Genomic DNA, 14,892 nt, shown 5'->3' on the forward strand with positions numbered 1-14,892 from the left:
ATTTGCAAGAAACATGGGTTTTTGACATGCAATGTAAGGTTAGTTTCAACATTCTCTTTGTTTGTGTGCTGCACAAACAAGTCTGCGCCGAGGAGGTCCACCATGCGTGACCTCCTTTTGGCATAATTAGAATGCGGAGCAAAGAACAGGTTTGGTCCGGAAACAGCCTTGAAGTCCAAAGCTCTTCTCGGGCACAGGAATACATTTGCAGCAGGGCGTTCAAAATAAAAGCAGCAGCTCAAATAAAACTTGATTGTGGGTACTTTGTTGTCGTACACGTACTGTAACATTTTTCATTGCCTTAACATCTATTCAAACTTTGGCACTCAAAGCAAATAAAAACACTTTCACTTTATCATACAACAACCAAATTAGCAAACAGAATGATACATAAACCTAAAACATTCTGTCTGAAGTGCTGTATTGCAACTCAAAAAAGTTTTCCTGCAACTTTATTGCAAACCTTCAGCTGACTGAGTAGAGCGCAAAACAACAATAGGTTTTATTGTTGTGACATGCGGATGTGAATGTTTTAATTTTGAAAGGCACAACCGGATCCTTGTTGCTCGGTTCACTGTTAACTTAACCGCTGCTTGCCCAAGAACCCATCAACAAACTCTCAGTAACCGTCACTGCGCATGGCGCCATTCGCGTCGAATAATGGAGTGTCACCCACGTGAAAATGTGAAAAAGTCACAATTTGGGAGGCCTTAAAGTTTTGTGTCTGTGTTTTTTTATCTATAGCGACGCCACTCGAGTGAAGCGCGACAGCTGAACTTGGATTTTGGGAGCGAAACAGCTCCCCCGGACACTTTACCGTCGTCAATGGTAGGTGAGCTACTTTTTTTTCTCTCTCAAAATGTGTTAATATTTTAGTGTTTTGACACTGTAAATAGTACGAAACGCGTCGTGTGTAGCCGACGGTGAGCAAGTCGCGTTAACTCTCTTCGTCGTCGTCAAGGTGTGTGCGTGGGTTCAATATTACCGTGTGAACGAGCTCATGTGACCCAAGGAACGTACACGCGTATCTATATTTTCGCATTTAAACGCGATGGGCCCCACACGAAAACGAATAGGCGCATTCCTTGCCTTATTGTGTGTCGGGTGCAGGAGATGACCAACACACTTAAAAGATATCTGTTGCAGTTCCAAGATTGACTTGTGAGGGGCACTGTGGTGCCACCTGGCATACAGTGTGCAGGAAAAGGCAGGAGGGAGAAGGCTTAAGTTGTAGCTATTTTGCTAACTACATTGCAAATTACTTGACAGACCAAACATATGGGCAATATTGCCTTGAAATCAAATCTGTATGTTTTCACAAAAATCACACAATTGTAATCTATTTTTTGTACCATCTCTCACACACACACACACGCACTGAGGGATTTCTTAAATATTGAACGTCTTGGGAAAAATCACACTTAACCCACACCACGGGATAATTACTCAAGATGAGTTTCGAAAGACCTTTGCTATTTTTAATTGATTGTAGTCGAAAAGCTCAAATTGGGCCAGATTGTCCGTATATATGCAGCAAGCTTTCGTACAGAATATGGCAGTGACACCGGTGAGAGAAAGGGATTTGTATGCTCCTTCTTTGTTTGTGTACACGAGACAGGTTTAGTGAGTTTGATGGTAAGCAAAGTCAACCGTTTCCTGCTCAGACTTGACTTGAAACAAACCAAAAATTTCAATTCATCCTTATCACCCTGAGCGACAAGACTGACTGGTTGACAATCATGAGTCGAAAATGAGTCCACGTTCACCTCTGGATTAAAAAAAAAAGTGAGAACCACTGTAACATAATGGTTAAATATCCTTCATAATTAATCTATCCTAGGACTGATTAAACATTGCCTGTTCTTTTCAGAAAGATTTTAGGATGTGACAGTTTCACCCTGGACCAGTTGAATGTTCCATGAGAAAATTGTTGAAACGAGAACAATTTAAATTGGCCTTCTGGCAAAAACCCTCCTGTGATCTTTCTCTTGTTTCCATCCCAGTTTTTTCAGGTGCACAGCATGGCGGTCACCAATGTGCAGATTTTTTTGCACCTCCCCACATTTCCATATTCTCTCACATCCCTTTTGACTTTTGGCCCACTTTCTTTGCAAGCGGACCAAAACTGCAGCCGGCGTCGCCACGCTCGGTAGTTGATCAAGATGAAGCGGAAGAAACAAAAACGTCTTGAAGGCAAGCGTTGGATAGAATTAAGAAATCTAGTATTTTGATTTGAAGCGGAGTTTATTCTATAATGGTTTTTTTTTCTCTGATGGCGACCAAATTTTACTTTCATGGACATGACTTTTTTTTTCTTTTGGGGGAAAGCCCCTGAAGCCATTGCTAAGAAAGGCTTTCTTAGCAACGCGAAAATTGGTAGACAAAAGATTTCCAGGGGCTCGTCTACTAAACAGGTGTTGACTTATTTACGAACATGGTGAGGTTTCATCAATGTGTGTGGGCAGAGACTGGCCTCAAATTTTGATGACTAGCCATAAAACACACAACACTAATGACAAACCAGGATAAAATGTAGTCTCCGAGTTGCATAAATGTGGACATACAGTATGTGTCTTCTGTCTCAAATGTTGTCGGGGCATGAAAGTGGCCTGCAAGTGGCCTGCAAGTGGGGCGACCTCTCCCCGAGGTTGCCTGTGCGGTATTTTTAAATACATTTCTCTTCATGCCACTTTTTTTTTTCTGGCCTGATTATTCTCCAGTTGAGAGGCCACCAACTGGTCAACACACATAATCGACAGCATTGCGGCGGCGTGAGGTGAGGCGAGGATGTTGTGGGTGCAGATGGGATGCTTTGGCAGTGGCGGGAGGTTCGCTGCACCCGCCTGCCTGCGTCACCGTGTTACATAAGGGCTTATGCCGCCTGAGGGTGTTGGTGGTGGGGGTGTTTGTGTGGCCGTTTGGCCTACCGACATGCTTGAGGGTGTATGGGTGTGTGTGTGCGCAGTCCATTCATGTGGGTTTTTATCTCCGTCAAGCATGGACAAGTTGTTTTCTGTTATTGTATAATTATATTTTATGGTGAGTACTTGTTCAGAAGATGTTCATGTTAAATGTTGCTTCCAGGTATTTTTTTTTTGGTTATATTTTGCGTGCAAAATAAATAAATAGGCAAAACTGTTAAATATATGTATGTAAGCCCAATAACCTCGAGAGGAGATTGTTTGGAGATTAAATCGTTATGCAGCCCCTCCCCGCTGGCATCTGTCATTAATCACCAGCAGATTTGAGCAGATTTAAGCGGATGATGAACGCGCTCTGGCGGTGCACGCCATTGATAGGGAGGGAGATGTTCTGAGTGGAAATATACATGATACATACAGGAGAAAGAAGAACTCTCTGAGCGGTTTGATATAGCGTTAAGCGTAACCTGACACCGGCGCACTTCCAGGTGCCGGCCTTGTCCGTTGCATCGGGTAACGTTCGCAAACAGCCTCGAGCAAAGTGATAATGGGAGGTTCGTGTGAACCAGTTAGCGGCCTCGCCTCGGCTTCCCATGTTGACATGTACCGGTATATGTCAATGCCTCGCAGCTTTCAGGGATGCAGTCTGTGGCGCAGGCCCGAGGAGTCGGGATACAAAGCCGAATGCTAAAACAACCAGAGGAACCGGATTGATGACGTTTGACATGAAACAGGATGCATGCATTTTTCAAGAATTCAGACCCCAAAGCTGGGTTCATTTGGCGACATGAAATTGGGTAGACGCGTCTGACAGACCCACAAAAAAAGTCTCCAGAAGCCATGCGTGCAAACATCCAGGAAGTCTGCCATTTTAGGGTGCGTTTGGTACTTTCCGAGGAACCTTCAAGCCTGAACTATACATGCCAGACAAATAGGCGACGCTTCATTGTGTAAAATGTTTGTTTTCAATAACATGTGGGCCTAGCGCGGCTGCAAATATAGATGAGACGCCTTAAAACCCCAAACTTAAATAACTCGGCTCCACAAGGTCACATCTTGACCAAACATTGAGTGTAGGAGTGTTTCGCGAAGGCCGTGTTTACTTTTGGTTTGCACATAAACACTCGGCAATGTTGGAGCGTGAAGGTGTCTTTATATTCCCGCTCACTATTGGTTGACTCGGAAAATCCCCTCAGTCGTATGAGCTCGGCCACCGTGACTCAGTTTTTCCCTCGTTCCCACTTGAATGTTTGAGTACAACTGCCCGGCTTCTACTGACACAAGAACATGTGTTTGCTTCTCTCTCTTCTCTCGCCGGTTGACAGAAGGAAGACCCACTCGCGGCGTTGGAAGGATGCATTTATGAGGCCTTCAAATTCAGAGCGTCGTTAACAGGTGAGTGGGGGAGAAGTCATTTCGGTTGTGTTCTACGGAAAGCAAATTGAAGCATTTATTTGATCTCCTATCAGGTCGCTGAATTGTTTTACTGGTGAGGACTCGCAGTTTTTGGAAAGAAAAGCAGAAATCAATTAAGTAGCACAGCAGTTCATGGGTGACACAGATGTGGCGCCGAGGTGTTTGCAGCTTCGTTTTTAAAGGCGCAAGCAGATTGCTTGGGGCCGCGGTGGATTGTTTTGAAAGTAGTCGCTCCAAAGGACGCTTTTAGCAGCAGTGTTCAGTGGGAGCGTCGACCCCTCCCCCCCTTCACCCGCCAAGTATGCTGGCCTAGCTTTCTGCTCCCACGTCCGCGCCGCTTGTTATGAGAATCTATATGAGGGCCTCTCATCTGAGCCATCAGGCACCTGTGCTATAGACGTGCACAAAAAAGGCTGCCAGTCGGTCCACACTGCTTGGGAACCCCCCCCCCCCCCTGAAGTGCCTCCCCGGGCTCAAGCGATGTGTGGAGACAGTCTCCTTTGTTGCTGCCAGCGTGCTCCAAGCCGTCTCGCGGCCTCCAAAGAAAAGAGACTCTTTTGCATGTGTGCTGCCCCACGAGCCCGAAAGCCTCTCAAGGCCCGTTTGTGCTCCTTGAATGGGCCTCATCAATGACCGAGACTGTTTGCCTGTGTGTGGGCCACCGAAGGGGGGGCGGTCGGCGGGAAGGGGGCGCATCGGTTCCAGTCTACTGTAGGTCATGCTGGTTTGCACTTCATATGGTGTGCACTTGTGGTGCAGCATTTAGCCACAACGGTAGTCTGGTAGGTAGACTTGATGTTTCGTATGCCCCAAAGTTTTAAGAAACGTCATTGTGGAGAACCATATTTGGTGACTTGGCTGTATAACCCCGGATATCACAAGGAATCATGTTTGTTCACTCAAACATGCCTTTGTATGCTCAGGAGCCATATTTAATAAATCAAAAATAGAGCATTATAAGGCTGACAACCATTTTGATAACTCAAGAATGTCATTTACTTTCAGAAACCCCAAGGCCACCTTGCGTCCATCATGGCACTGGTTCAGGCTCCGCCCATCCCCATGGAACCTCACAACCTTGGGCATGGCGCACGCTCCCGCAGACGACACCGCTCGGGCCCCTCGCCGCCAATCAACGTGCCAGCGACCGCCGCTCTGGACCTCACGGCACGCGGCTCCCGGGACCGCCGGGCTCGACGGGGAACCTCCTTACCTGGCTCGGAGTCCGCTGAGGAGCGTTTCCTGCACAATCGCAGTCCTCCGGCGCTTAGGACGTCCGGCCGAAGGCAGGAGAGGTGCGAGTATGTGGATGACTGGAACGACCAATGCGCGGCACCCACCAGTCCGACGAGATACCAAGACGAGATGAAAGAGGGCTTGAATGGGAATGTTGGAGGGCCGCCGCCCAGACTGATACCCGTGTCAGGAAAACTGGAAAAGGCGAGTCTCTCTGGCAGCATTTGTCAAATTCCAACATCTAACAATCGTTTTCATAGAGGAAGATGTGTTTGTTTTACATGTAGAACATGGAGAAAACAGTGCTGCGGCCCACCGCTTTCAAACCTGTGATCCCCAAGAGCCGTGGCGCCATGCAGTACCTGTCCCCTCGTCACGGCGGCAACATACCGGAAAGCCAAAATACCCCGCTGCGCACCGCCCACCGCAACCTATCGCCCTCCGCCTCAGAGAGACGCAGCTCTTACAGCGCAGGGCGGAACGGCGGCGGCGGGAGCAGCAGCCACTCCTGCTCGGTGTCCGACTCGGGACGCAACTCGCTCTCCAGTCTTGCGGGGGGAGACGAGCCGGCGGCAGCAGGGGGTCACCCAGAGGCGATCAAGGGCACCTCCTCCGCGGGCATCCACGGACACTCCAACTCAGACAGCGGCCGCTCGTCCTCCAGCAAGAGCACCGGCTCCGTCAGCGGCCGGGGTCAGCCACTGTCCGACTGCGGGTCCGGCGGGCGCTCGCCGGGGCTGGTGGATGGCTATGACGGCGTGGTCAGGGACCTGGAAGACAAGCTCAGAGAGAGAGAGGCGGAGCTTCAGCTACTCCGAGACAATCTGGATGACAACGAGGCCGCCATCTGTCAGGTAACGGAAAACGGACTCATGCTGTCTTGTCATATCCAGCACAAGAGCTGCATCACCGGTGAGAGGCGTGGTATCACTGTAAATTTGATGTCTGCACCGTGACACCAATCACTTAGCGATGAGTGCATTCAAGGCAAAAGTCTATTCTCAGATATACCGAATGAACTGCCCGCTCGCATTTGAGGTCTACGAGGAGAAGCAGAAGCGTTTTGAGCTGGAGCTGGAGGAGCTGCGGCAGAGCTGCGCCACCAGGATGCAGGTGGCCTCCCAGAAGGCACAGCGAGCCCAGCAGGTGCTTCAGATGCAGGTGAGAACCCTTTCGGGGAGACACCGACCAGAAAACGCATTCGGCGTCTCAGCTTCTCTTTCTCGCAGGTCCATCAGCTCCAGCACGAGAAGAAGAAGCTGCAGGAGGACTTTGCGCAGCTCCTCAAGGAGCGAGAGCAGCTGGAGGAGCGCTGCACGTCCTACGAACACGATAAAATCCAGATGGGCCCGAGACTGGAGGAGACCAAGTGGGAGGTGAGCATGGGAAAAAAAAACACGATCAATATCACATTGTACTCGCGCTTATTAGCTTAGCTAGCTGAAATTTGTTCCATTTTGGAATATGGCTGGAACATAAAGAGAAAAAGTAAAGCCCCGTGAACACTTTCACAGAGGCAAGTAACAATTTTAGCCGTCTTGTCTTCCGCTCCGCTTTTTCTGTCAGGTGTGCCAGAAGTCTGGCGAGATCTCGCTTTTGAAGCAGCAGCTAAAAGAGGCGCAGGTGGAGCTGGCCCAGCGGGCGAGCGAGGGCGCATCACTGCGGGGGCAACTGCGCGACGCCCGCGGTGAGTTGAGCAACACCCAGGCCCTCCTGCAGGAGGCCAGCGCCACCGCTCGCGCCCGCGCCGCTGAGCTGGAGGTGTGCGAGAATGAGCTGCAGCGGCGCAAGAGCGAGGCCGAGCTGCTGCGCGAGAAGGCGGCGCGGCTGGAAAGCGAGTTGGCGCACCTTCGGGAGCCAGACGGAGAGCGGGACGTGCTCCGGTGCCTGGCCGAGCGCATGCGGGGGGAGTTGGCTCTGGAGAGGCAGCGGGCCGAGCGGCAGGCGGGCAGTTTCGAGGAGGAGCGACGGACGTGGCAGGAAGAGAAGGACAAAGTGCTGCGCTATCAGCAGCAGCTCCAGCAGAACTATGTGAGCATGTACCGACGCAATCGCCAGCTGGAGCACCTCTTGAGGGACCTCAGCCGCGAGCTGGAGAGCCGAGACCACGACGACGATGACGGCAGCGGCAACGAAGTCGTCTTTGATGAGGTCGCCGCCACAGAAATTTGAGTTTTTATTATTATTTTTTTTAAACCTCACAGGTGGGAGCTTGTGTTTAATGCCAGACAGTTAGGAAGCTCAGAGTTCCCCTCCAACAGTCAGTTATCCACAGTGAGTGAATGGTGATGATAGTAAGACAATACAATTATCACTACAGGGAGTGTTGTTATTTTCTTGTTGACATTCTTGTCAGCTTTATTCCATCACGTTCCCAGTTGTGTAGAAGGCATCTGAGATCTGCCAAACGGTCTAGGGACTATAGAAGCCATTTTTTTAGAATCAAACTACTGTAGTCAAGTCGCCTCGTGTGCTTCAGTACTTGAATTGAGCAAAGAGTGAACATGCGCTCGTATCAGCGCCACATTGAGAGAATATCCTCCACGACAGGGGTGGGTCAACTATGGCCCAGAGCTGACCCACTCCAGTCTTTTCTTTGGCCAGCGGAGCACTTAAAATTATCAATGGTCAGTCAAGCCCCTGTAAAATTGGTTAACTATTAAAAATTTTAATTAGGGGTGGGGGGGGCCCGAAAAGAAATGGATTAGTAATTCATTGTAATAAAAAATTTCTGTAAATAATTGCCCAATTATAAAAAAAAATACATTTATGTTTAAAAGATTCTGAAACATATCAATCCAGTTGTATAAATGACAACAATTTATATAAAAATACAAGTAAAATGCAAAAGTTGTATTTTATTAAATAATTGCGTAACCACACTATTCATTCATTCATTCATTCATTCACTAAAATTTGTTTATACTGTACAATTAGTACATTAAATGTTTATTTTAATTTATAGAGGACATAAACTATTTGTATTAAATGGTATATTGTCAATTTTAAATAATACCATTTTACAAGTTTGATCATGCAAACAAATTGACATTTTAATTTATCTTCAAATTAAATCCTACTACTACCTTCTCTCAGATGGCTCAACCTTTTGAGCAGGTGTGACCATTTTACTTCCTTTCGTCGGCACAAGAGAAAACAACAAAAATGATGAGGTCACCTTCTGAGCAAAATTAATCCGAGTGCACTCGTCACTGTGAATAGACCAAAGAAATGTTTCCACAAGGCCTGTTTCATTTTGGATGTTTGTCGGGCTTCCACAGCGCGTTAAGAAGTACAAATGTAAATTTTCACCTTGCTGTACATTGTGTTTTTATTAAAGGTCACATTGAATCGTTCAATTGCGTTTTGTTTCTGAACTGGGACGTGTTTGGTCATCATTGACCGCTAGGTTGTGCTAATGATGTGTTTGGAGGCTTGCAGGGCACTTTGACCACCAGCAGCATGGGGTCTTTGGCCTTGTCGCTGAAGGCTTTACGGATGAGGTCGACGGCATGCTGGTGCGTCACGCCTTGCAGCGACGCGCCATCCACGCTCACCACCTCGAATCCGGCCTGGAGGAAGAGACGGGGGGGGGGGGGGGGGGGCGAGAGTGTTTGAAGGTCGGACGCTTGGACCACTCGTCGTGTGTTTCTCGTTACCTTGAGCACGTCGCAGGTGGAGGCGGCTCCTCCCGGGAAAATCTTCTCCACCTTCACAACCGGCTGGACCTTGGATTCTATCCCGCCGGATATGCTGATGCCTGTGACACCAAAGAGGTCCAGTGTGAGTCCCTATCGTTCTTTAGTGTAGCGTCGATGGATAATGGGGTGCAAAAATGATCAACAACCTGAAAACATTTGGATTTGGTCAATCTCCAGACTTAAACCCGATTGAGTAGAGGTGGGTAAACTTGTTCTCAAGGGCCACATGTGATTTCAAAAATAAAAGATGATATAAATAGTGACAAATTAATTTGAAATGGTATGATCAAAAAATAACTCAAGACAAGCACTCACCGAGCGACTGCTTGGTCTTGGAGATGCTGACCGTTTGGAGTTCATACTCTGGCGGAGAATGTCGTCCGGTCATACGTGCCGAACACGAGACGTCCTCAAAGCGCACGGGGTTGACGCTTCCTACGTCAGGGTTGTCGGGGAGTAGCCAGTCAGGATCCGGGGTACCTGCGGGTTTGTATTGATGCTCCTCCGTGAAGCGGTATCCGTCTACAGGGATGTCGAGCAACGGCGTGAAGGCGGCGGTGGGGCGGCGCCGCCTCTGCCTGCATGCTCGCGGCCCCGACAGGCTGAGTTTTTCCAGCTTGTCCACAAGGTGGCCCTGCTTCTCCACCATGGCTGCACTGTGCAGCTCAAAGCCTCCTTGCAAATCTGAAACAAGGAGAGCATAGCTATTGATACTCTGTCAAGGGTGAGTTTTTTTGTATGTTGCTGTTCTGTGCGAATTCCACCAAACATCAAACTGGGGTATGACATTTTTAAAGTCTTGATAGTTTCTTGTACAGGAACCGACTTGAGGAACTAACCTGGGATGGGAGTGATGAGGTGGCGTTTGGGTGCTCGGCCAGATGTGGGAGAGCGAAGAGGCGGCGTTCGGACTTATGGGAGGGCAAAAAAAAACAGGAGGAAAAAAAAACAGGAGGTAAAACACATTACCTGTGTGCGTATGTTTCACCTAAGCACACCTGAGCGGTACTTGAGGATGTCGTACGCCTCCACCTCCACCGCTTCTACAGTGCTGTTGAATTCACGGAGGTGGGCTGCAGGAAGCAGCATCCTGCAGTGAAACAATGAAATCTGTTTACTGTGCAATACAACAATAGTAATTAGGCCTCAGAGTGTATTGTACGAGCTATATAGTATACAGTACTTCAAACTAGTTCATCTGATGACTGACCTGACCTCCCTGAGCACCAGCAGTTTTTCAGGCCTGTCCAGCACGGCCAGCAGGTGGCGTATTAACGTCTCCACGCACCTTTCTTCCACATACTGAGCGTGGAGGCACAAGTGACGTTGTCTTCCTTATTTTTCATGCTAGCGATGAAAATCAAAGAAAGGCTGTCAGCTCCATACCGTCCGACACGCTTTCATGACCGCTTCCGTCTCCTCCTCAGTCAACAGACGCTGGGCCAGCTCCTCCACTGCTCGCAGCGTCTCCTCTGGAAACTCTACAGGTCTTGGACTCAAACCTGGATAAGGCCAGAGATTTCCAAATTTTCTCTCATTTTTATAACACCGCGTGTCAGTTCAGGTGGGGGGGGGGGGATACCTTCTTTGTCAGTGGACAACGACTTGGAGCGCCCCCTAGAGGTGTCCCTCTTGCGTATGCCCCCAAACAGCAAGTTGACCAATGTCTTGGAGCGTTGCAGTGCACTCTTCTCCCCGGAGGTTTTTCCTCCTTTTTGCTTCTTGGCCTTCTCTTGGCTGATCTCTACGTGGGGAGGTGCATGCATCTTTGTCAATGTCCACACACACAAAAAAAAAATAGTCCTCCCGTCTTTTGTGCGATACACACCTGCTATAGTGACCTGGCTCTGCGAGCGGCTGATGGGTCGGCTGGGTCTGCTGAGGGCCAGCAGCACCCACGTCTTGCGGGACTCCTTTTTGAGACCGCCCTCAACTCTGTCGTCCTCCTCCTGACGGATGGCGGTGTCCCGCAGCAGTGTGGTGGCCCCTCGGCTGCGTGTCGTGTCTGTCTGGATGGCGGCCTCGCTGCGCTCCAACTCAAATCTACCACGTTAAAAAACAAGCGCCATTGTGAGACATAAACGAGAAGAGAAATGAAGCCCAAAAAAAAGGCGCCTCCTCCCCACCTCTGGTCCTTGGTGGAGATGCACACATCCACCATGTGGGAGACAAATGGCAGACTGGGCGGGAACATGACTTGGGACAGGCCGCTCAGGGAACTGACCGGCGTCTCTGAGGACAGTGAGGACGCCGATGAATTGGACTCTGAGCCCAGCGAAGAAGATTTTTGACCCCTGTTAGCCACTGTGAGAGAAATCAACTTGAGTGAGGACCCAATTCTCGATCTGGCCTGCTTTTGAGCCAATAGAGACACTGTAAGATGAACGTCAACCCGGACCAATCAGCATTCATATTTCACAAGCATGGTGAACTAAATTGGGACCAAGAAAAGACATTTTAAATTTGAATGAATCGTCCAGCCTTAACCCAAATTGCAGTACAGTGCACAATTTGGATATGTAAGACACATTTTTTGTTTGTATTTAAGATGAAAAATGTCTACCCACCCTTCATTAAAAAAAAAAAAAGTACAATTATAAAATTGAAATAGTCTTTGAGGACAACAGAGGCATACATACACTTGTTGAGCCATCGGTACTCTGCCACCATCTCCTTGTAAGCAGGATAGCGACCAGCCTCCTGGTGCGTGGGGGGATATGTAAATGAACTCAGATTAAACTTTGATGGCATTTTGGCTATATTTGATCAGGAGTAGCACATGAAGCAAGACGTCGCACTTTCGTCTTCACCCGATCCTCCCTGTCTGTTGAATAATGCACACTGCTCCCGGGTATTTTCTTCAACACAGCGAAACCTAAGCTTGGGTAAGTGAGGAGGAATATTAAGACTGTGTGCCAGCTGTCTCTCACACACACAGTAGCTTTAATTTATGCCTCAGCTGCAGTTGATGATTTTGAGTTCCGGGCTTGATCACGGAACAAATTAAACTCCCTTCTCTAGGTATCAATACACATCTTTTTGTAAAAACAAAATACACCTAAGTCTTTAACAACTGACTTGCCTGTTTTTTTTTGTCATCTTTAGGAAAGCAGATTTTTTTTTTCCATACAGCTCTCCTCTTCAACTTCGTTAGATTGTGCAGTCGTACCTGAACAAAACGTCACCTCAGTTGTACCCTCACCTTGATGGTCAGCATAACGTGCGTGTGGCTCTTCAGCACCTCCACGGCGTTGCTGTGGCTAATGTCCTCGAAGCTCACACCATTGGCGGCAAGGATCTGGTCACCCATCTTGATCCCGTTCTGCTCTGCCAGGCCACCGGGGTCCAGCCTGAGACATCAGGAGTCAGCGAGCGGTATGTGAAGAAGGAATGTGTTTGTAGAACGTTTCGCGAAGGGTACCTACTTGGAGACATAAATCCCCAAACCAAACTCCTTCCCGCCACGGATGTTGAAACCCAGGCAGTAGTCATCGGAGGTGGTGTACATGTGGACGATCCTGCGAAGGGCACTACCCGCGCTGGCATCTGATGGCGTCCGTCCGCTTTCCTCCACCACCATACGCCTGTGTATCAGGTCCACCCTGGAAAAGCACCACAGGATCGATTTTCATCCCAAGCACACTCTTCACGTTCGCTGAATCTAAAAAGTCTACACACCCCTATTCAAAGGCCAGGTATTTGTGGTATACAAATTGAACAAGTAAGATTAATGGTGGAACATTTTTAATTTAAAATTTAAAAGTATATATCATATGGAGACTTTTTATATTCATAAATACAGTAGCAAAGTAATTGTCCCTAACTAGTTTTTGCCATTGCTCACCAGGTGGTCTTCTCTTTAGAGTAGCGTATCCCGGGCACTTTGCCCACACGCCTCACCACCATCCTCAGCCTGTTGTTGCCCGTAAGGACCTTGACGGCGCTGCTCATTGTGATGCTTTCCAGGCTGACACCGTTCACTTCCACCAACTTGTCACCCACAAGCAGGCCGGCCTCCTCTGCGCACAATGACAAGAAACACTCTTGGGTCAAAACTACTTCCTCCCGCCCCGCCAAGATTACCTGACGACGTCGTGGCATCCCACCTGCTGTGCTGGCGTCCTCCACCTTGCTGACAAAGATGCTCAGACCGTGCTCGCAGCCGCCACGCACGCTGAAGCCCAGTTTGCCGTCCTTGCTTTTGTCCACCGTGATGGTGTGAAGGTCCTCGCTGTCATCACCGCCTGATAAAGTACAATGTGACAAGACACATGCATGTAAACTGTAATGGCCATTTAGTCTTCAATTTAATAGAATACATCATTTTTTAAACATTGCCCTTTTTGAAAACATATATAACAAATATTTTCTCTCTTACCGTCCACCGGCGAGTTGATGAGGATGACGCGGCCCATGGGTGAGGAAGATCGGATTCCTCGGCGGCGCCGCTGCTGCTCCTTCTTGCGTACAATGTTGCGTGCGACCGAGTGCGGCTTCCCCTGTGTGCCGCGGGCCTTCTCTCTGCACGTGGGGTCTGACGAATGAGCCATGGACCCTGCCGGTGCCGTCCTCGTTCAGATGTGTCTGCAGTGGCACAGAGCCAGAAGAAAAGCCGCCATACTGGATCAAGACCATATTTGTTGCACAGTGTTCTAACATCGACACTACTACATTGATGGTTACAGAAGGTCAGTACTTACGTTTGTGACATAGCAGCTGACGTTTTGTTTTCCTGCAGTCACTATTCTTTCCCATGATTCATCTCTCAGCTTCCTGGCGAATACCAAATCAAGTAGGAATGCTATTACTGTATTTGGAGACATGGGTTTTTATTTTTACTCGAGTTTTTATAACTGTTGGTACTTTACTGCTTCTTACTATAGGCAAAAAAAGAGGCATCTTTTTTTCCCAACCAAGAGTTGAGTGTTTTTTATCTTGAGACTTTACTTAAATTCAGGTATTGAACAAGGACTTTTTTACCAGCTTTTTTTACACATCTGTAATTTTATTTAAGCACATGGTTGTGAGTACTTTTGGCGTTTTACTGCAGTACTCTAAGGTGTGGGATTATCTTCTATCTGGGAGGTCAGGAGATCACGTGATGCGCTGCTATGGTTACATACTACTAACTTAAAACTCCCGTGACGTCATACCAGGGCTTCCCCAGAACCCTGGACAGCGACAACGTCAAGCCTCAGCGATGTTGTGAAATACGTACCAAAAACTACACACACAAATGCGTCTATCGTAACTTCACACCCGCTCGAACCACTTCGCCGATATCCAGACAGAGTTTTAACACAGAAATGAACATTAAAATAAAAACTTACGAGCATTATTCAAACGAAGGCATCAAGCCAGCTTTTCCATCAGTTCTTGTGAAAAGCGTAGGAACAATCATGCAAATATTTATGCTACACTCAAAAGTTTTCTTGTTGTACCTTGTTTTAGTTGAAATTATCCAGACTAATTCAAGTCGTTCGGCCCGTGGGGATCCATTTTGAGCAAAGGCTCGTCTGTCGAGCCCGGCCGGATTCTACACAAGGCCTGCCCCTGCTGCACGCTGATTGGTTGGACGAGACCGAGCCGGAGAGAATCTGATTGGACGGTTCGGTAAA

The 14,892-nt window shown here is 48.3% G+C and overlaps 2 protein-coding genes across 6 annotated transcripts; one reads left to right on the forward strand and one right to left on the reverse strand.

Moving 5' to 3' along the window:
* The first annotated feature begins 578 nt into the window (after positions 1-578).
* LOC127604650 (leucine zipper putative tumor suppressor 2 homolog) lies at positions 579-8,932 on the forward strand. 3 transcript variants are annotated; one of them, XM_052071855.1, is made up of 7 exons: positions 579-832; positions 4,247-4,316; positions 5,343-5,777; positions 5,861-6,427; positions 6,579-6,734; positions 6,803-6,949; positions 7,140-8,932. In XM_052071855.1, exons 3-7 carry the CDS (start codon positions 5,370-5,372, stop codon positions 7,743-7,745), a joined length of 1,884 nt encoding a protein of 627 aa, XP_051927815.1. In that variant the 5' UTR covers positions 579-832; positions 4,247-4,316; positions 5,343-5,369; the 3' UTR covers positions 7,746-8,932. The 3 variants fall into 3 exon arrangements, with proteins under 3 accessions (XP_051927815.1, XP_051927814.1, XP_051927816.1); XM_052071854.1 differs by having other exon boundaries at positions 579-828; XM_052071856.1 differs by having other exon boundaries at positions 580-828; positions 6,612-6,734.
* LOC127604648 (PDZ domain-containing protein 7-like) lies at positions 8,536-14,814 on the reverse strand. 3 transcript variants are annotated; one of them, XM_052071851.1, is made up of 19 exons: positions 14,716-14,797; positions 14,605-14,649; positions 13,975-14,047; positions 13,653-13,858; positions 13,381-13,518; positions 13,119-13,293; positions 12,700-12,876; positions 12,477-12,624; positions 11,914-11,974; positions 11,401-11,578; positions 11,103-11,317; positions 10,857-11,018; positions 10,661-10,776; positions 10,485-10,576; positions 10,273-10,364; positions 10,114-10,185; positions 9,590-9,958; positions 9,233-9,333; positions 8,536-9,145 (listed from the first exon to the last, which is right to left on the reverse strand). In XM_052071851.1, exons 4-19 carry the CDS (start codon positions 13,822-13,824, stop codon positions 8,969-8,971), a joined length of 2,445 nt encoding a protein of 814 aa, XP_051927811.1. In that variant the 5' UTR covers positions 13,825-13,858; positions 13,975-14,047; positions 14,605-14,649; positions 14,716-14,797; the 3' UTR covers positions 8,536-8,968. The 3 variants fall into 3 exon arrangements, with proteins under 3 accessions (XP_051927811.1, XP_051927810.1, XP_051927809.1); XM_052071850.1 differs by lacking the exon at positions 14,605-14,649 and having other exon boundaries at positions 14,716-14,814; XM_052071849.1 differs by having other exon boundaries at positions 14,605-14,761.
* Between the last annotated feature and the right edge of the window lie 78 nt (positions 14,815-14,892).

This window comes from Hippocampus zosterae, chromosome 7 (assembly GCF_025434085.1).
Source record: "Hippocampus zosterae strain Florida chromosome 7, ASM2543408v3, whole genome shotgun sequence".
Lineage (NCBI taxonomy): Eukaryota > Metazoa > Chordata > Actinopteri > Syngnathiformes > Syngnathidae > Hippocampus > Hippocampus zosterae.